Raw genomic sequence first — 21,865 nt, 5'->3', positions numbered from 1 at the left:
CTGTCTGCCCCCCACCCCGCATGTCGTAACTTATTTCTACCAAGTTATTGCCTTCAAATCTGACAACATAACCTTTTACCCCTGGGATCATTGCAACCCCATACAACCAAGGAAAACAAGTTGCTTCCATGAAGACAACTTTTATTTTTCTTCTTTACACATTTATTTTCATTATGTTTTACCTAGATTAAGAGAAAACAACAGGAATTGAAAAGCAGAGTATCCCTTTTATTATAATTTTTTTACATAACTTTTCCAACCTAGGTTCAGTTAAGTACCTGTCTCTCCCATTCAATTAAGAAGGGTCCTGCATGTTTCAACAGGCGAAAAAGAGAGGTCTTTGAGAAATAAAATATTTTAAATTGATCCATTACTTCTTTTTCCTTGAATATTACATCTGGGAGGAGGGAAGAGGACAAAGAGGGAGAAGGGGAAAGATGGTTCATCAAACGCCTTAGTCAGAGCCAACTGTGTCCCTTCTGCTCTCTGCCTCATGCAGGTATGGAACTGGTACAGGCACTTCCATACGCAAGCTGCTTCACACCCTAAAAGCCCAGTTCCTCATGGCCAGTTATCACATCCAAACCTCTATCTGAATCTCATTTTAAGATGGTGTCTCAATCATGCAAAAATGATTACAAGATGTCCCTCTAAACAAGGAGAAAACACAGCTCCCTGCTCAATTTGCAGCCTCATGCCAACCAGTAATCTACTTTTGAGGTACAGTGCAACGTGACAAGTGTCCATTCAAAAGGAGAACACAGAGCTAAAATGGACACAATTTAAATATAACAGGATTGGACTATTTCTGGACCAGGGGTAGGAGATGTGCATGTAAGGCTCCTCGGAAGTGCACTTAAGTCAACTTTAAGGAAAGGAGAGGGGGGATGGAGAAGAAAACACAAAGGGGAAGGATGCAAGATATTAGTTTACTTAAAAAGAGAGCAGGAAATCAACTCCCAATTCCATACCATGTTCTTTTCCCCAAATGTTCCCAAAAGGAAAAATAAAATAAAGCCCATGAAAAATACAAAGTGTTTATTGCAAACTACAATAATTTAATTGAAGCAAACTGCATGCACGCGAGTGGTGGCAGAGAAAAGGACAAGGAATGAGAGAAGTAGGAAGTTTCTAAGTGTTAGAACTAGTTGGGGGTGGAAGGGGAATCTGACACAGCTCTCTCCCTTTCCTTAGACAAGCTATGTGTGGAGTTTGCTTCTAGTGGAGTGGCAGTGGTATCTGTGAAGACACTAACCACCACAACTGAAATATATTGAAAAAAAGCAAAGGGCTAAACAACTGATGAGGGGTGGAATGGGTGCTAGCTGGTGTAGCCAGTACAGACTGGGCCTTCATGTGGGCGGCCCCATTTGATCAGGTTTCGTGGCCTTTTCAAACGTTCTCAACATACCAAGTCAACTGGCCACCCCCTAGGGCTTGAAGGAAAGCATATTCCCCATCAGGCCCCATCCTTGTCCCCTTTTACTCTCTACCCCCACAGCCAAGGGCCTGCAAATCTAAGAAACAATGGGGTATTTGAGACTTCGTCCACTGTGGGAGCTCCACTCCCCATTCTCCTGGCAGGCCTGCTCGGCAACAAGTGGTAAAGTCAAGCTTCTTTCAAAGATGACATTTTGGTGTCACGCTTTTCTTCAAGGGTGTGGGGGGGGGGGGAAGGAGGGAGAGAAGGGAGAAGAAAAAAAAAAGAAAAATCAAGATAGAAAAATGATAACCTTTGTATTTTTAGTGTTCATGAAAAGCAGCTGTTCCTCACCTTTTCCAACAAACCTTCTTTCCTCTAACAGTCACCACCCATTTCTCAACTTCATGCCTACCACTTGAGGTACACAATAAAGCCTTTCTCAAGGACAACCACCGCCCTTCTGATGCTCTAAAAATGAGACTGGACAGGCAGTCTTTTGAAGGTTAAAGTTATACCAGACACTAGTCCATAAAGCAGCATACCCCTGGATAGTACTTAGGGTACACAAATTTGCTAGAAGGGACAATGGAGGACCCCTCCTCCCCTGCCCCTAGATTCCAGTTCAAAATGAAAGGCAGCAAGTTGACTGTATCCCTACATCTGTTGTAGCCTCACTCTTTTGAAGAAAGGGCAAAACCATCAGAGAGCAACAGAGCTGGGTACTTTTTTATGAAATCAAATCACAAGATGCCATGCTTTGACCCCTTAAGAGGCAGTGTCTTAACAGAGGGCACTGGAATGAAGCAGACAATGACAAAGCGATGAATATCATAGCAATAGATGGGAATAAATGACCTAAGAAGGTCTAAGGGGAAAAAGACAGACTTACAAGAGAAATTCTTGTTTCTTGCAGTTCATACATACCCTGAAACAGCCCTCCTCTCTCTCTCAAAAACACTGAAGCTCATTGCTCTAGAAATCCAAAGAGGGCACTAATTTTCATCAAGCCTTTCACCCTTCCCTGAAAAGATTTTTCAAACGATCACTAAGCTACTATAGTGATTCTCTTAGTGCTGAGGACCAGCTCTTCTTAGAGGCCACTAGAAAACTATGATTTGAGGGGCTGGCTATATATCTTATACCTTACAGTCTTGCCTCCAAAAGTACCTATTGTGGGAAGGATCCCATATCAGAATAGTTCACTTTCCTAGCCCCACAAAAAAAATAACAACAAAAACAAAAAATCAGACCTTTTGTCAATAAATAAGGAATTGTGTTTCCACAACACAAAAACACGTATGTTCAAAGTGCAAATTTCTGTCATCAGTCTGGGACTCTTGTGTCTCTCCAACATAGAGCTCTGTTTTCCAGTCAGAGAATGTATAGAGGGCAACCCCTCCCTCTCCAGAAAACCTGCTGCTAAGCAAGTAAGCACCACTGAGAGCCATATGGAGGTGTTGGGAAGAAAGGGGAGGGAGGTGGAGGTCCCCATGCAGCCTTTCTTTCAAAAGCTCAGTGGGAAATGAAAGAAAATGGGGATGAAGGATGTGGGCTGTTGGACAGCTCACCCTGAGGAGGGGCCCTAAAGTGCCAAGGTAAGCTCCGAATCCAGGGGAATACAACAAAGTGAGGCTGAGTGCTGCAATAGGGAAGAAAGAAGAATGCCAAGGCTGCAGTAGAAGAGGAGATAAGACTGAGAGGACAGGAATCTGTTAAAAGAGTAAGAAGCCAAGCGCATCAAAACGACAGTCTAAGAAAGGAAAAGGCGAAGGAAGAGGTCTGCCAAAGGTCAGGAAAGTCTGTCTGGCTTGAATTGGGCGTGAGGATTTCCCTCACTTTGCTTTGAGAGTTTCTTCTGTCTATCATTGGTGAAAGCAGCATTACTTTCATAAAGGGGCCAATGGCGTAAGGATGGAGGGAAAGGGGGTGTGCTATGTTCCACACTGGGAGGAGCAGGCCCTTCAGTTACTTTTACTAGTATTTTAAATCTGTTTTAACTTTGTCATTTTTTTCCATTTTTTTTCCTTTTTTTAAATACAAAGTCTGAATTGTCCCAATGCCCCTACGGTCCAGCAGAGTCTGAATCTTCAATCAGAACCTCTGTCGTGGCCCCGAGAATCTCCGTGTTCATGACCAGCCCTTCTGGGCCTCCACTGCTGCCACTCCCCACAAAGATCTTTCCATCCGCCATCAGGCTCACCCGCTCTGCCCCGCTGCAGAATGCCTTGGGCATCCCTTCCGAATCTAGCAGGAGGCACTCCGCAGGGGCCGAGTTCCCCAAGGGCTCTGGAAGAAGGGGAAGGCCCTGGGCATCAGTGGGTTGTGCCAGGGACTCTGGGTTAGTACCCAGGATATCTGTGCTGGTGATTAGGGCTCCAGCATTGGCAGCCAGAGCTTCAGCAATCAGCACCTCGGGGTGGCTTTTTGCTTTGTGGGCCACCACGCTGTCCTTCTTCTCAAACTTCTTGCCACAAATATTGCAAGAAAACTGGTAGAAGGAATCTGCATCGTGCTTCTTCATGTGCCAGTTGAGGGAAGCCTTTTGCCTACAGGTGAATCCACAGATCTCACACCTAAACAGAGAAGCATGAGAACCAGTAATTCAAAAAGGGAACAGAAAAGAAAAAAATGGCGCTCACACAGTCTAGGAGCGATCAACAACTGAGATCTCACGTGAAAAAGGAAAGCATTTGGAAGGAAAATGAATCTAATTTGTCGTCTAGTCCTTATTTCTGAGGGATGTGACAAAACAGAAGGATGAGGAGGAATTAATTCATCGGCCAAGAAAAATCCCACCTTGCCAATGGGCAGCATCAATACGACCGGCTGGCGGCACATTTGCAAAGAAGGCTCTGGCCCTTCTGAGCGTGGGGTTGGCACCTCTTACTCAGAACTGCATTCACTTACTGGAGTGGCTTCTCGCCAGTGTGGATCATCCGGTGAACTGCCAAGTTGTGGGAGCTCTTGAAGGCCCGAGCACAGTACTCACAAATGTAATCCCTTTGATCTAAAAGGTAAGAAAGGGTGTTGAGCTTGCTACTTCACATTTGCAGTCAGCATGCTCATTTCTTTCAATGCTTTTTTTCTTTCCTATTCTCCAACATTTTCTACCCAAGTCCCACTCCGATGCTTCACTATGGTATCGCAGTGACTGGATTTTCAAAAGTTATGTCAGCTGAATCGAAGTGCCGTCAGGTCCTTCCAAGACGGAATGAATGGTTTAAGATACAGGGCAGCAGTTTGTTATCCAAAAAAACAACCTAGATAAATTCAGAAAGCTCAGTACCCGAAATATGGCCACAGCAACTCAATGTATACTCAAAACCATGGAGGCACTAAGTTGGGATATGGGTTCCATGTCAATAAAATCTTGTATTTTTTGAAGTCTGCACTACTCAATATGAAACAGAACATCACTCTAAAGGCAACTATTTATCTAGAAAAGGTCCTTCTGAAGTAAAATCCAGTGAGAAAGAATTACAAGCTGAAACAAAGTGTCATCCAATAAATTTTACTCTGTCACACAGTAGCAAAGAATTGGAATCTTAGTCTTAATCCTACTACTAGGGTTGTGGACAGCTAGGTGACAGTGGAGAGAGGATCAGACTTGGGGGTCAGGAAGGACCTGAATTCAAATTTGACCTCAGGAATTTGCTATCTGTATGACTCTGGACAAGTCATGTAACTGTGCTTAGCCTGAAATTCCTCTTTAATAAAACGCAGATAATAAAAGCACCTACCTACCAGGATGGTCATGGAGACAAAATGAAATATTATTTGTAAGGTGCTCAAAGCTCTATCTGAATGCCATTGTTATTATTATTACTATTAATTCTAGTCTTAGAATTATTTATGTCCCTAAGAACACAGTCCATATTTTAATATCTTTTTTCTTAAAACTGTAATACTTCATAACAAAATTAGAAACCTGAATGCAAAGAGCTTGGAAGCACCTTGGCAAGATGTTGCTCTATGCATCTAAGAGGAAAAAGAAGTGTCAGTTTGGGGTTTTGGAGAGTTAGATAGAATGTGCACTTTCAATGGCTCGAACTTCACCTAAGAATTAGGCACTGAGTTTGCAACCAACATCTCCCTACCTCCTCTCTTCCCAGTGAGTCTCGTTGATGTGTTTGGTGACAGGCTCTAGAACACGCGCCCTCACAATTCCTGGCTCTGTCCCCCCACAGCCTAGGAGGAATAAGGCAGGGTTCCATAGGGACAAGTGTCACACAAGGGTGGATGAGCACCAACTTTTGAATTTTGAAGTCAGAGCAAGAAGAGCAACAACTGCCCCCCTTTTCAGTCCGTCCCCTTAAACTTATCTGCTAAAAGTTTTTTATGAGGTGGAAACTTAAGTCAGCCAGTATCACTTAAATTAATTACCAACTCCTTTAAAAAGATGTCTTCCAACAGAAGATGAGTCCCTTTCCCAAATTCATACTTCTCTAAGTACAGTAAGACAACTGTTGATCCGTAATATTCATTATTTGCTAAAGTCACTTGTTTATGGACAAAGTGAATTTCCATTAAAATGTCTAAGGGGAAAAAAACCTAATTGGGTTAAACAAACAAAGTGAATTTAATGCATATTCTAAGTCATTCAAAAACCTGTCAATCGTTCCTCCTGCATGTAGCCTCACTCATTCTCGGCTATGAGCGTCACTGTTAGGCAATTCCAAGTAGATGATGTGCCACATACCTCACCTCACCAGCACTGTAGCCCAGGCTTCCACCCCCTTTCACCTAGACTAGTGAAATGGTCTTGGCATTGGGCTCCCTGCCTCAAATCTGTCTCTCTTCTCGCCAGGATCTCCTTTCCTCAGCTGACAAAGTGACTTCCCAAAGTGAAGGCAGATCTCACACTGGTACTCCCTTATTCAATCAATTCAAGAGACTCCCTATTGCCTCCAGGACCAAATATAAACTCTTAAATTGACAGCCTCATCAGAGAGCAATTACTTCCCTTAACGAAAAGACAAAACTGGTCTTCTCTTTTCTGCACACACAGCACTCCCTCTCACAATCTCCATGCTTTCATAAAGTAACTTGTATCCTGAAGCCTGAGACACATTTTTGCCTCATCTCATCTCCCTTTTCAGGTTATACCTGAAGTATTCTACTCTGATCTCTCCAATCACATGTACTCTCTCCTTCCCTAACTACGGTTTTATTTATTCTCTTCCTTTTTCTTCTGAATACATTTGCTCCTTGACTGTGTTGTCTAACTCTTTGTTATCCCATTGTGATTTTGGGTTTCCTTGGCAATATTTTTATACTGGAGTGGTTTGCCATTTCATTCTCCAGCACCTTTCACAGATGAGAAAACTGAGGCAAACAGAGTTAAGTGATGTGCCCACGGTCACACAGCTAGTAAGATGAGTCTTCCTGACTTCAGGCCTGGCACTCTACCTACCTAGCTGCCCCTGCCTCTTCGATTGTAGGGATCTTTCATTCTGGGTGAATTTTGGCACTTAGCAGGTTCTTAATAAAGACTTCTGGATTGATACTCAAAGATAGGTATACTAAATAGACCAAATAAAGTCTTCAATTCCCTTAAGTTTTAAGACTTCTTGCCTTTAAAGCTGACAGGAGGAACACACTCCAAATTTGTATGTTGATTTTATTATTCTATTTTTAACAAGAGTACTAAGTTAATGCTGGTGTCCGTAAGATTTGAAAAAATAAGATCACATTAACGAGCTAGTTTAGGTACTTGGAGACTTAGATTGTAGGCTGTCTTACTTGGAATACTGTTTCCACCAGTGCCTAGCACGATGCTCTGCACACACAGAAAGTGTTTAATAGTTGTTGGGTCCATCCATTAAAAAAAAAAAAAATAGGCTTTTTAAGAGGGATAATAAAGGATCAGCAGGTAGTGCCCAGTTATGACAATAAACATTATGTCCATATTTTAGCCTAAATAAGTCAATCAATTTTCTGCTTTCTTTATCGGTAGAAAGAAAATTTCAATTGCAAGATGCTGTTCCTGCTACCTGTGTGATGTTTGGCATGTCGCAACAGCTGCTTCTGGAGCCTAAAGAGTCGTCCACAGGAAGGATGAGGACACACATATTTCTTCTTCAGCATATGCTGGTATTTAATGTGGTGCTAAAGAATGTGAAAGGAAATACAATACGATGAAAATGAAGAAATTTGTCTTTGAATGAAGACACTCAATAAGAGCAGATTTTTTTTTTTTAACATGTACCATGCAAGTAGGAGTTAAAGGCATTAAAACACAAGAAGGTCAGGGTAGTAAGAGTGCAGAAGTGTCCAGAAAACAGATTTTTAGTTCCAGTGTCGTCCACTTGACTCGAAAATCCACGTAGTCAAGTCATTCTCGCAGAATAATTTTATCAATCAGGTGATTCCAAAGAGCTTAGAGTTAGGTACTTGGAGAAAAAAGCTGCTCCATAAAAACCCAAGTTTTCTTAGTCATGCATGGCCTTGACACAACTCTACTGATGGTTACAATCAAGCTGACAAACTGAAATCATTGAGGAAGCAGAGGAGAAAACTTCCTTGGGTCTAACTGAAGGTGAACTTGGCACTCTGCTACTTTACTTACTTGCAGATATCGAGGGTGAGCAAGAACGGTTCCACAGCCTTCCATCTCGCAACGAACATACTGGATCGGAGGTTTCTTCCTGTTACGAGAATTAAAGCCAAAAAAAAAAAAAAAAAAAAAAAAGAATGGCATCATCAAGGGATGAAAAGTTAGGACGTACTTGGTAAATAGTATCCACACAATTCTTAATAGAGATAACAGAAAGGTCCCAAATGTGGGACTTGTAAAACACATTAATCTAGTAGCCCAAACAAGCTAAACAAAGAGTTCACGAAAATATCAACCTTAGTGATCTATGAGGTTGCTGTTAAACTGCTTTATACCAAGGAAGGATATAAAAGAACGGGGTATAAATTACTCACCTCCTTTTGGGTAATCGTGGGCTTTTGTCATCTTTTCGCCTCCTTCCTCTCCTGAAATTAGAGACAAACAGAATGATTTTCAATGTATTCCAGAATAAAGCTGAAAAAATATTCCCATAGGACCAAGGGCGTCTGAAGACATATAATCAAGAGTAAAAGACATGTGAGACATGCTAGATAACACATATGCAGCAAGAAAAACAACTCACAAATCAAATGATCTGCACAAGTTTTGAAATTTTTAGTAATGTTGGGAAGGGTGGTGGTGTTTTTTTCCCCTGAAAGGCTTCATTCTAACCCTGTTGTAAGAAAGTTCTATTTCTAGTAGAAATGAACAATTTCCTCAATAAAATGTGCACTTTAAGAAGAGCTCTCATTAAAACAAAACAAATAGGGCAAATCTCACTATTCCAATAGACCCAAATTCCAAGTGCCCCGAAGCCCAGGGCTCAGTGTCCCTATGCTCACAAAAGCACAGGATTGCTAGCCTTGTAGTAAATTGCCTTTTTATACATACATTTCTTCAGAAGAGAAACTGGTCAATCTATTAGGATGAAGTGAGTGGGAGTCATATGGAAGAAGAAAAATGGACAGAAGTTTTGTAACAACTGTCAAAACAAAACAAAAACAGGCTTCTCTGGGAGGCAAAGTTCACCATCATTTAAAATTATTAACTGGACTTACGTTACAGGTGGGGCAGGATAAGATGAACGCTAAATCCCTCACAAAACTAAAATACTAGGATACTATTACTTCAATCACACAAATTAAGTTATATGCTTAACACATTATACATTTCCCACAAGCACATCACCCTGCCATGAAAGGTATACAGAAAAGAGTTAATCTGTCAATACCTCAGGGAGCTATGATTTTGTGGGTGTGGGTATAGCTTACGCTAGTTGAAGAAGTCAAAATGACAGCACAGTAGATAAAAAATCATCAGGAAACATCAGGAACCAACTCTGTGGTAACACCTAATTCAGTTAGAAAAGCAAAACGCACAGAAGAACTGCAGTACCGGTAACTTCAGAGGACGCTTAGTTCTATTAAAACTGTGACCATCGCTCACACTTGAACATGAAAACTTTTCCTTTCAGGAATACAGTCCCAGCTTATTCAAATCATTTCCTACTTGGCTTTAAATACAAGAACTCCTCACTTATTTTTTCTTTGTAGTAAGAGTCATATGGCATTTCTCTATTACTTACAGACCATGGGACTACTTAAGCTACCAATACATAGAATCATAGCTTTCTAAGTATAGGACAACTGACTGTGTTCACTGTATAATAGGCAGTTTTCATGAATGCAGATCCTTATCCATTATTTACAAATTCTACTAAGTTACTACTAGAAAACACTTAGTACAAGCCCAACTTTCACCTGGCCTTTTAATAGTTCCATTGATATTTTATGTTATTTTTAAATTAATGGCATGAAAGGTTAAGTACTTCCCCCCTTAAGTTCGTAATAATAGAAGCAGCTGGGCCTGGAATAAGAAAGACCCAAGTTCCAATCTGACCTCAGACACTTACTAGCTGTGTGACCCTGGGCAAGTCACTTAACCTGTCTGCCTTGGTTTCCTCAAAACCATAAAATGGAGATAATAAGAGTACTGACCTCCCAGGGTTCTGGTGAGGATTAAATGAGAGAATATTTGTAAAGCGCTTAGCACAGTGCCTGGCATATTGCAGGTGCTTGTTTTCTTCCTTCCTTCTTATGGGAATGGACAATTTTCATGCTAGAAGACCACATCTTTGAGGCTCACATAGACTGGCAGAAAGAGAGGGAACTGAGCTCATCTAGTCTAATTCCAACCAAGTTAATGGCAGAGCAGAAGAGTACGTCCGAGACTAAACCCTGGCTCCTAGCTGAGTGCTGGTGCCACCCTAGCCTGGGGAACTCTTCTTTCAGCTATAGAAAGAACTACATCATATTATTAAAGACTTTTATCACCTTACAGAAAAAACTTTACAACTGATAAAGAAAAGAGTCTTCACAGACATAAAAGTAGTAGTTCTAATTTCAGAGGGGGAAGGATTGGAAACACTCGACAGACTCATTGAGGAAAAAAAAGGGAAACATTAACCAAACTCTCATAAGAATAGTTATTACTCTAAAAGGCCATAACAGCTACTGGAAACTCCATTCTACTGGGAGGAAGACTGTAAATTAAAATCACCATACCATTGACCTAAAATATATTCTTTTGAGCAACCGCCAAAGTCAGAAGTGGAAAAAAAAAAAATTGTAGAGCAGACATTTCAATTTTCACCCCAAATTTCAGGCTCATATATTTTAAAAACCCACAGGAAAAAGAAATTCCCCCAAGGCTTCAAAATTTCCAGTCATTTTACATCTCTAATTATTATCTCCTACTCACTTCCTAGGAGGCTCCTCATCGTCCCTAATTTCATTTTCTTCTTCTTTGACCTCCACCTCCACTTCCACTTTAATTTCTTTCTTTTCTTTCTCTTCTTTCACCTTCCCTGATTTTCTCCGTGGCTTTGGGGCTTCCCTGAACACAAATACATGACAGTAAGGGACCATCTCTAGGAAGGGGATGAGGCTGAGTTCAAGATACTGTGAAGACATATTTCCTTCCAAAGAACCCTCATCTAAATCCTGGGAGTTCTGTATCACCTTCTTCCTTTCCTCCCAATCTCCTACAATATGTATTCTGTCCAATATGCTCAGCAGTTGCCACAACAGCCATTTTACAGACTTGCCATTTAAACCAGGTACAGGGAAAATGCTTTGCAAACCTAAAAGTGTTACAGAGATGTGAGTTATTATTAGTTTTCTACTATCTCAGTTATAGGAAAATAGCACTTGGCACTATTCTGAGATGTCCCCAACACAGACAAATCTCACTAAATAAAGTAGTGAAGGAATCATAATTCTGCTAAGTGCTGAGGCAGTTCGCAACATTTGATTAGGTAGCAAAGGGGTGGACAATGCAAATGGGGGGGGGGGGTCAGGTTTATTCCTGAAACAATCTGAATGAAAGACAAGATTGGGGAGGGGTAAAAGAAGAGAAAAATGGATATGCAAACAAACAAGTGTGTGTGCATTCATTTGAAACTGAATATATGCCCATACACTGAACCAACATGATAAAAGACAATTAAAAGCATGCAACATATCACACAAGGCTCCTCAATTATTTTACACTAAAAAAATAACAAAACATCACTACATTTCAAATGGAATTTGAAGCATGCCTTTCTAAGTGGGGTTTGTAGGTCTCATCTCTTGGGTCGTCTTTGAAGGGTATTTCCTCTTCGCTGATCAACATCTCCTCTTCCTCCTCCTCCTCCTCATCACTACTAAAAGGAGAAAGTCAAACAACAAAGGGGTGATGAAAATTCTATAGCTGTATTTAATTCCTGATCTCTTAAAGATCACCATTCAACAAACCTAATTATTTAGCCAGGCTTCCAACTCTGGTAATCTAGCCAAAGTGAAATCTAGTCAGTTGTTTTTCCAAGGCCTTACTTTTGAGGTGAAATTAGCAAAAGCATAAAAGCATGTGATATGTATGTTTATGCATGTCTTATACATACATACGTATAAAAATATAGTTTAAAGTCCCTTGCAAAACTATAATGCTTGTGGACAGAGCACCGGCCCTGGATTCAGGAGGACCTGAGTTCAAATCTAGCCTCAGACACATTAACATTTACTAGCTGTGTGACCTGGGGCAAGTCACTTAACCCCATTGCCCAGCCAAAAACAAACAGAACTATAAAGCTTAAACTCATAAAGGAAGTTCCAAGAATTGATGAACTCTCCTCTAACTTAACAATGGGTATCTCAAAAATCTATCGAGAAAAGTAGTTGAGAATCTGGGTACAGTATCCTACTCTCCTAAAAGATTAAATTCCCTATTCTCTCCGATGATCTCCAAACATTCCAGAATTCTGACTCCTTACTGTGCTGAACGTTGAAGTGGCAACTCTTCAACTCTTATCAACAAAATAATGCAACAAGTGTTAAAAAAAAAAAAAAAATGAACTGTTCTGAGAATTTTGAGATACTCCCTTTATACTATTAGAAACATTCTAGGGTTCTTTAACATCAGTTTTGGAAATGCTGCTATATTTGAATATATCTGTCCTCTAAATAAAATGGGAGAAAGGCTAAACCTGTTAAAAAACAAATAACAACCCCCACCCCATTAATCTTTTATGTTCTCCATTACCAACTCCTAGTAGTCAAAAGAAGTTGCATGGTTGTTTTAAGAAAGGATTGAGAACTGGCTTAAAAAATACCGAAATTAAATTTTCCAAGAGTAAGGAGTCCTTATTCCAGAAAACAACTAGGATCATGGGGTTTTAATGGTGGGATCTTAAGAGATTTAGTCCAAACCTCTTGCTTGGTAGAAGAAGAAAATGAGGTTTTAGATATCATTCATCAATGAATTAAGAGCAAAAATGGAGAAAAACAAAATCTGAATTAACACAGACATCTAATTTTCACTGACAGTTAAACATCCTTTCAAATGGAAAATATTTATATAATATGACTGTGTTCCAGGGTCTCAAACGAAATAAAAGTGTATCCAAGGAGTTTCCTACCTTACTCCACCAGGAGACTGATGTTCTTCTGCGATCTCTGGAGAAAAAATATGCACATGCTATTAGTTCTACCTCTGCTGACAAAAGAACTGCAAGTTATCATTTCAAAAGAGCAAGCTCTTCTTTCCCCAAGTTAAGCTACTTTAGCCAATATTCAGTGTTACACACACTTGAAATTCTCCGGCAGCTGCTTATTCTACAACTACTTCCCACTTTCACTATACCGTATTCAAGCTGTTCTGTATTGGGTTCTGATTTGCAGATCAGCTGCAAGGAGCCAGTCTTGGACCTTGAACTTCTCGTGTTCTCTGTATCACACTGGCGTGAGGCAGTCCTGCTGCTGCTACGCCAGCCCCGGCTGGGCCGAGCAGCAGCGATGGGAGCTTCCTGAGAAAGGGTAGAGCTGTCTTCCTCCTCCTTCTCTTCCTTGGGATCTGAGATAAAAAAGGACACAGAATACCCTTCTGTGAGTTAACAGTTAGGTGAAACATAGCCATGACATATGATACCATTTTTACATCCAACAAAGGCAGGATACAAATTAGACATTCTGCTTTTTAAAAAAGCCCATCATTTTAGTCATCATCTGGTCTGCTAAAAAGATGCCGCACTATGACAGGAATGGAAAGAATCAGGTGTAACGCAAATTATTTCATCCTAACCTTTTCTGGACTAACAAGAATAGAAGGAACCAAATTAAGTGGTGATCACAGGAAGATCACAAATGCAAAAGGCTCTTAAAATTATCAATGAAAAATAAGACAGGAATTTATTTTTCTTTTTCAACAATTCAGTGATCTTAAAGCCTATTTAGTGTATTTGTAGGCACTTAATAAAGGCTCATTGATTGACTGATGTGCCCACAATGGTATTCCATTAATATATACATAAAGTCACAAAGTATAGTAGTAACTTTGCTTCATGTAACCTATGATGTCCTAAAGGTCTATCATTTGGTGACATCACCCAAAGGCAGAATTGTAACAGGAGTCCACGTCTATTTCAGCAAACAGGATAAGGAGCTTGCCCGAGGTCACGTGACTAATGTCAGAGAAAGATCCACAACTTGAACTCTGTTTTCCTGATTCCAAGCCTAGCACCGTATCTTCTACGCCGTTCTGCCTCAACTTGAAATACCAATACAAAGAAAAAAATAGGCAGAAAAATGCTGAAGAACTTGAGATTTGAATCTAAATGCAAGACCACACTGGTTCACTGCCTAGTTCTCCCTTTTCCCTTTCTCCCTCTCTTTATAAATGCTCAAGATAGTTATTCCTAATAGAAGGAAATCCATTATTTTGAAATATGAACTCAAGAGGGTATTCAGCTCAGAGCAGGCCAGTGGGACCTTCCCAGTCATGGACACTAGGTCTTTGTTAATGCAACCTAAGACTCAGGGTTTTTTCTTTTGCTACATTATCCTTTTTCCCACTTCAGTTTTTAAAAATTCTGAACTCGACATTAAATATAAAACGACTTTTGCTTCTACAAACAAAGCAGAGAGCCAATGCAACACAGGCCTATGCCACAAACACCTGCCTTCTTCCTCCCTACACCAAAGGCAACAGGTTATTTTCAAAGCCACATGCTTGTTTGGGTTGCCAACTGACTTTGCTGTTTCTTACCGTACATTTTAAAAATAACCCTTTTTTCCGCTATTATCTTAAAATAATAACCTTCAGTAACTCTTTTGTAACCTTTCTCCTTTTGGTAATCTTATTGTTAACTTCCCTTGTTCTCTCACAGAAGAAAAATAAAACCCTTCTATTAAATATACAGAGGAGGGAAAAAACAAACAAACGAAAGGGTTACATCTGAAAATATTTAATTGTGCACAACCTCAATGGTGCTTTGGAATAGCAGATGGTCATTGCATTGATCAGTTTTTAAATCTTTTGTTTTTTCTTTACATTGCTGTTGCTATGTTAAAATATATTCTCTAAGTTTTATTCACTTCATTCTGCACACTTTCCTAAAAGGCTTCCTAGGTTTCTCTGAAGTTGGTCCTTTCATCATTTATCATGGGTGTATTTACTGCATTCATATACCACACTTTGTTCAGCTACTCCTCTACTGATAAGCATAACCTTAGTTTCCAGTTCTTCACCACAAGCCACTATGAACAAGAGTTGCTATACATGATTTTGTACAGAATGAGGGTCCTTTCCCTCTCTTTAGGCTACAGGTCTAGTAGTGCTATTACAGTAGGGTCAAAGGGCTTGCATAACTGAATGAATGACTCTTTTGGGTAAGAACTATCTTGGGCAATCCAGAGACACTGGCCTCCACATAAGACCTTCCATCCCCCAATTCCATGCATTTTTACTGGCTGTCTCTCATGGCTGGAACCTTCCCTTCTCCTCTCTTCCTTCTGGTCTCCTTCAAGCCTTCTCTTTCAAATCTTTTCATCTCACCTAAACCCCATCCAAGGCTCCCTCTACCTTCCCCCCCTCCCAACTCAGCTGAGAGAAATTTGTTCCTTATTTCAATGAAAAACAGAATAAAATTTAAAAAAAATGAGGCTATTTGCCATGCATTCCTACTTCCCTCCTCCTCATCTCATCATTCAGAGCCTTCTGCTACTATATTCAATACCCCTGGTCTCACATGAAGAGATGATCCTGTTCTATTCCATCTCTTCCAGCAGACTGTCTCCTCTATCATCTTGACGTTCTCATGTATCTTCAATCTCTTCCTGAAGACTGGCTGCTTTCCCACAAACATGCCCATGTCTCCTCCACCCTCAAAAAACCCTCACTTGATCCTTCTGTTCCACTATTATCCCGTATCTCTCCTGCCTTTTGTGGCTAAACTCCCTGAGAAGGCTATCTATAATAGGTGCCTCCACTTCCCCGCCTCTCTCTCTTAAATCTCTACAATCCGGCACCTGACCTTGTCATTCAACCAAAATTGCTCCCTTCCAAGTTACTAATGATCTCTTAACTGCCAAATCCAATGGCTTTGTTTTAATCCTCATCTTTCTTGACCTCTCTGCAGCCACTACCACTGTCAATCATTCTCTTCTTGATGCTCTCTTTTCTCTAGGCTTTCATGACACTGCTTTTCTCCTGGTTCTCTTAAGTGTCGATCCTTTTCAGTCTCCTTTGCTTACCTCCACTCAGGTCATGCCAGCTAACCACATATATCCCACACAGCTCTGTCTTGAGCCCTCTTCTTTACTCGATGATTTCACAATCTTCCATGGATTTAAATATCATCTCTATGCTTGACTCTTTAATCTACTTACCCAGCCCTAACCTTTCTGCTGATCCCGAGTTTCAACATATGCTACCATGCATTAGACATTTCAAACCGAATGCCCCATAGATACCTTGCCCTCTCAACATATCCAAAACCGAACCCATTCTCTTTCCCCTGCAAATGCTCCCCACCTTCCAAACTTTCCTATTACTGTTACCTCCACCCTCTTGGCTTCCCAGGCTTGCAACCTAATTGTCATCCTTGACTCCTCACTATCTCTCACTCCCATATCCCACCTGCTGTCAAGGACTATCAACTTCACCATCGTAACACTTCTCCAATATCCCCCCTTCCTTCTTCTGACACTGCCACAACCTAGAGGCAATGTCCCATTTCTTCACACCTAGACCACTACAACGGCATTGCTGGTTGGGCTACCTGCCACAAGTCTCTCCGCAGTCTACTACTCCATGTTCCACTCAGCTGCCAAAATGATTTTCTGAATGCGCTGGTCTGATCCGTATTACCTCCAGGATCAAACACGAAATCCTATTTGGTGTTCCAAGTCCTTCATGATCTAGGCTCTCTTCCCCCTAGTCTTCTTACATCTCCTATGCCACCCCACCTCCTCCCTCCACCTCAATACACAGGAGATGTTTAATATTTGTTGACTTTATTTCATTTGGGTGTAGTTCCAAGTTGCTTTCTGAATGCTGGCTACGCCAACAATGTATCTGTGTGCCTGGTTGCCAGTATTTTTGGCTGCTTTTGCCACACTGGAGATTCTTTTTCATACCAGCTACGCTCCAAATATTCCCTCTCAGATCTTGTAACTGTGAAGCCGATTTTAAATACATTTAAAATGTATTTTTATTATTTGATTCTAAATGCATCCCTATACATGTTTCTCTTCTCTCATCAGAAGTGGGTCTTTGTCATTGTTGTTTTTGTTAAAATTGAGAAGCTCAAGGCTATCTCTCTCCTATTTCACAGAACGCCCCTACTCTTCTCCTTTGCTCCACTCCTGTCTCTCATGAAGTCGCCCTTCTTGCCCGTATCAAGCCTTTATTTTGTACCTTTGCTTGACCCGTCTGTTATTTCCTCTCCTCCTCTCTTCAACTTCTTTATCTTCTTGTTCCTTTTCTATATGCCCAGGTCTCTCTCAACCTTGAAAAACCTTAACTTGATGCTGCAATCATCCTGTATCTCTCCTGGTCATACTTCTAAAAAGAATGAGCCACACTTGGTGTCCACCATTTCCATGCTCACTCTGACCCCTAACAACCTGCATTCTGACTATATCACTCACAAAAATTTTCTCTCCAAGGTAATTAATGATCACAGTTGCTAAATGTGATGGTCTTTCTCCCCCTCAATTCTCATTCTCTTTGGCCTTTCCATAGAGCTGTTGACACTGCTGACAGAGAGGAGACACTGACACCCTCTCTCTCCTGGATATTCTCTTAAGTTTACGTGATATTATACTCTTTCCTGCTTCTCCTACCTATCTGATCATTCTTTCTCAATGTCATTTACTGGATCATCATCATCATCATCATCATCACCATCATCTATAACCATTAAATGTTGGTTGGGATAGTCTAAGTGGCTCTTTAGGGCATTCCTAAGGATCTGGCCTGGGCATTTTTTCCCCTTTATAATCTCTACTCCTGAATTCATCAAGTCAATTGAGTGCAATTGTTTCCAAGATGGATATATCTAATCCTAATCTTTCTAATGGTCCCTAGTCTCATATTACCAACTACTAATGTGCATCTCCCTCTGGATGTCCAATCAGCACCTCAAACTAATTGTCTGAAACAGAAATCCTCTTCCCTCCAACTGACCTCCTTCTCCAAACTGCCTAATTTCTGATGAAGGAATAATAATCTTTCTCACCATCCACGCTGACAACTTACCCTCCGGATCTAACAGAATGCCACGTCTTCCTTCCTCTAGAACGTCAATCCTTCGTCTAGAATAATCTTCTCAGCCCATTACGCCTCCCCCCACCCCTCACGGCCACTACCATAATACAGTGCCTCATTCCTTCTTGCTTCAGCTCGTGCAGCAGCTTATTGGGTGTGTTTCTAGTCTGGCCTCTCTCCAGTCCCTCCTCTACATGACTGCCCAATTATTCCCAAGACACAGGTCAAACCTTGTTTAATCCTCTGCTCACAAGCTCCAGTGGCTCATTAATGTCTAGGATTCTGGTATCTACCTATTCTGGCTCCTATCTACCTTTGGAGATTTACTGTTCTACTAGCTATTTCCTGCACTTGATGTTTCATTCCTGATTTCTCCATCTTTGCACATGGCATGCCTGAAAAACATCCCTCAGCCCTACCTCTCAAAATCCTTAACTTCCTTCAAGGCTAAAGCTCAGATATACAACATACAAGCTGATTTGCCTAATATTTAGTGTTTACTCTCTCCCCTCCAATAATCCTACATTTACGTATCCCCGTCTATATCATACCACTTAGTAAAATGTAGGCTTCTTGATGGCAGAGACAATTGTTTTTTGTACCTCCACTGCTTAGTACCAAGCCGTGGACAAGTAGAAATTTAATATATGTTGAATCAGATTTTATACCTCGGAGCTGGATAGTCTTCAAGAGATCCGCACTGAAGCAGGTAAGGTGTTTTGACGACGTGATCTCTGAAGGCCAGAACTTACGTGCCATGCCCAAAGTCAGAACACTGAGAAGCAGAGAAGGAACTAGAACCCAAACTGCTACCAAATGACAATGCTCTGGTTCTAATTCTGGTCCAGCCAGGTCCCTGCAGTCACTGCTCAATGAGAAATCCTGCCAAGTCCCTCTGCAGAGGTTATAACCCTCCCTTGTCAGGAGACACAATTACCGTAGACATGGGAAACCCTGTTCCTGCCCCTGTCAAATGGTTTTATCATTGGACGTGACATGAAGGGAGATGAACAATTACCTGCTTTACCACTGAATCCTAAAGACCACTGACCTTTCCCGTGTGACCTGCAGCTGAAACCTCCTGTATGGGTCATTTCTCCCAAAGTATGTGAGCTTCCCAGGGCTTGGCACAGTACTGTGCATAGGAAACACTTATTAAATGCTTTTTCATTCATTTAAATTGAATGAAGCATGGTATAACGGAAGGCTAATCAGACTGAGATTTATGAGACTCAAGTTCTAGTCCCAAACCAACCAATAACTAGTTGTATGACCTCAGAAAAATCACCTGATTTGCGTGGATCTCTGTTTCCTCACCTGTAAAATAAGATCAAATGAGACTATCTAGACGGTCTCCTAGGTCACTTCCAGACCTAAAACTCCATGTTCTTATAAAGCAATATTTCTTCACAAGCTAATTTAAGTCACTAAATGTGCACAGCAGAGGGAGGGCACCAATTTTTCCAATTTAGCACTTGGCTTAATTTTATCTATGAAAGAACCACATGTACCCATGAAACTCGAAATACAGTATGACTTTTAGTGTCTTCTGCAACAATACTCTCATTTCAAGGCTAGTAAAATGATGTGCCATTCCTTACCTCCCAGAACAAGTAGTTGTGGTTTTTCTCCTCTGAAAATAATAAACGAGAGGACTTCAAGAACACATTGTTTGAAAGATTTAGAAAGGGATAAAAATGCTGTTATAAATCTTAACAATGTTTACCATTTTGAAATAAATATTAGATCCTTCTAAACTCTTCTGTTTGTTTCCCTGTATGTGTTTGAGACATCACAAGATCATTCAAACCAACTTCATTTTAAAAGGAGAAAATCAAGGTCTTAAAAAAGTAAAACAACTTGTCCAAGGTCACATTTGTTGTACTCATTGAGCTGTGTTTCCTGGTCTTAATTTTAAAAGGGAGGAGGCAGTTTATATTTTCCTCTTAAAAACAAAATGAATTTTTTTTTTCAACTTATGTGACCTGCAGATTATTTCTCTGTGGTTCTGCAGCCCTGTTATAAAAGATTCATCATTCCCCATGGTCTTTCCCCCAAAGCAGTATTGCCATCATGTGGCCATTTCATAAGTTTAAAGAGACATTAGTGAACTACTTAAAAGAAAAAAAATGCTAAAAAGATTAGGAAGAAATTATGATACTAAATCAGAGAATTCCCATGGCCCTTGGTTTGTATCTCTATTATGACACTTAACCCATTTTACCTTCTTTGGAGTTATTTGTGTGCAGGTATGTCTTCTCATCTACACTGCACCCTCCCCGAGGGAATCTTCCTCTGGGTTTCTAGTGAACAAAGTATTGAGACCTCAACTGCAACAAGGATGATTTCTATATCAATGCATCAAACTTTGTACATCGTATGAACTTTTTAGACTAATTTTGAAGCTCCAACAAAATACCAATGTCAATTAGTTTGCATATTTTTTAAACCAAAATCAACTCAAAAATTGCTTTTGTGGTTAACCTCTATTCTGAAGTCCTGCCATGGCTACATTAGGATATACAACTAATCTCCTTAAACATTTAACTTACTTGATTTAAATGTATATATTAAAGGTTCTCCCCACCCCCACCCCCCCCCCCCCCCAACTGTAGTCACTCTGCTAAATCCTTTTTCACTGTCTCCTCATTTCATGCAAGTGACCCCAGCATCCTCACTGACTCTGTCAGGATACAGAAGTGCACGTTAAGGTATGCGAGAAGGGAACTGGAACCACAAGACCTGGTCTCAACTCCCTGCTCTGCTTCTGACCATATGGGAGGCTCTGACCAAGTGACTTGGACCTTTGGGAATCAGTTTCTTCATCTGCAAAACAAGAGAGCCGGACAAAACAAACAGGAGCTTTTCCTGCTCTCCATTTATAATCTTATGACTCAGCAACGCTGGGAAAACCTCAAATATGAGCCTAGCTGTGGATGAGAAAGTTCGTTGTTTAAGGAATAACCAAACTAAATCGAAAGGTTTTTGGCCACAGAAACTCCCAAATACATTTAAGTTATAAAGGGATAGTGATGTGGAAGGAGCATGAAATAGTGGGACAAGTGTTGGATTTGGAGGCTCCTGGCTCTGCCACTCCCTCCTGAGGACTCTGGGCAAGTCACTTCATTTCTCTGGGCCTCAGTTTCTTCATTTGTAAAGTGATTGATTAGAGTAGATGACCTCTAATGGCTCCTTAAAGCTCTAAATCTATAATCAGAGGAGTACCCATAATGATGATACTATGGTTAATAATATAGTGAAGTATATTTTTTTCTGAAACATTTGAAGAAAACAAACATATCAAATACAAACATAATTCTTTTAGACATAATGGTGAAATGATTATGCATTAAAAAATAAGGCTATTTCAGTTGGGTAAATATTAAGAAATTTAAAATGCTGGACTATGATACTATCTTATTATTTATCTTCCTTTTCCTACGTATTGGAAAACTGATCCTTTTATTCTTTAAAAAATTTTTAGCCTTTGCTTTTACTTTCTGAATATTTTAACCCTGCATTTAAAATTTTTTAAAAAGAAACATAAGAAGAGACTGATGGATGCTTACTTCCTTTTTAAATAGCTAAGGATTAACACATACCCTGCTACTGCTTCCTCGGAACACTGACCAGAGAAAAATCTCAAAGTGCTGTAGTGTGAACTACTGGTAACCTTTTAAAAAATGTTTCACATTATTGCCTCAAATAATACAACCATCATTCATTCCATGAGCTTCAGCATCTTATCGTTTCATTTTATAAAAAGCAGAAAAATAAGGCAAAAAACGAATCATATGAGA

General features: G+C 40.4%; 1 protein-coding gene across 2 annotated transcripts in view; it reads right to left on the bottom strand.

The window, feature by feature from the left end:
- Positions 1–124: 124 nt before the first annotated feature.
- The window catches only part of ZFP91 (ZFP91 zinc finger protein), a 39,168-nt gene continuing 17,427 nt past the window's right edge, over positions 125–21,865 (bottom strand). For both annotated transcript variants that reach the window (XM_027861308.1, XM_027861309.1), the window contains exons 3-11: positions 13,161–13,370; positions 12,937–12,973; positions 11,581–11,685; positions 10,740–10,874; positions 8,354–8,404; positions 7,992–8,070; positions 7,417–7,531; positions 4,331–4,430; positions 125–3,996 (exon numbers count right to left, since the gene is read on the bottom strand). In XM_027861308.1, coding sequence (XP_027717109.1) covers positions 3,486–3,996; positions 4,331–4,430; positions 7,417–7,531; positions 7,992–8,070; positions 8,354–8,404; positions 10,740–10,874; positions 11,581–11,685; positions 12,937–12,973; positions 13,161–13,370 — 1,343 coding nt within the window. In that variant the 3' untranslated portion in view covers positions 125–3,485. The remainder of the gene's footprint in view (positions 3,997–4,330; positions 4,431–7,416; positions 7,532–7,991; positions 8,071–8,353; positions 8,405–10,739; positions 10,875–11,580; positions 11,686–12,936; positions 12,974–13,160; positions 13,371–21,865) is intronic.

Source organism: Vombatus ursinus, unplaced genomic scaffold (genome assembly GCF_900497805.2).
Source record: "Vombatus ursinus unplaced genomic scaffold, bare-nosed wombat genome assembly UNPS02014662.1, whole genome shotgun sequence".
Lineage (NCBI taxonomy): Eukaryota > Metazoa > Chordata > Mammalia > Diprotodontia > Vombatidae > Vombatus > Vombatus ursinus.
Note: the sequence above shows the minus strand (reverse complement) of the source record. Positions and strands in the feature narration are given on the sequence as shown.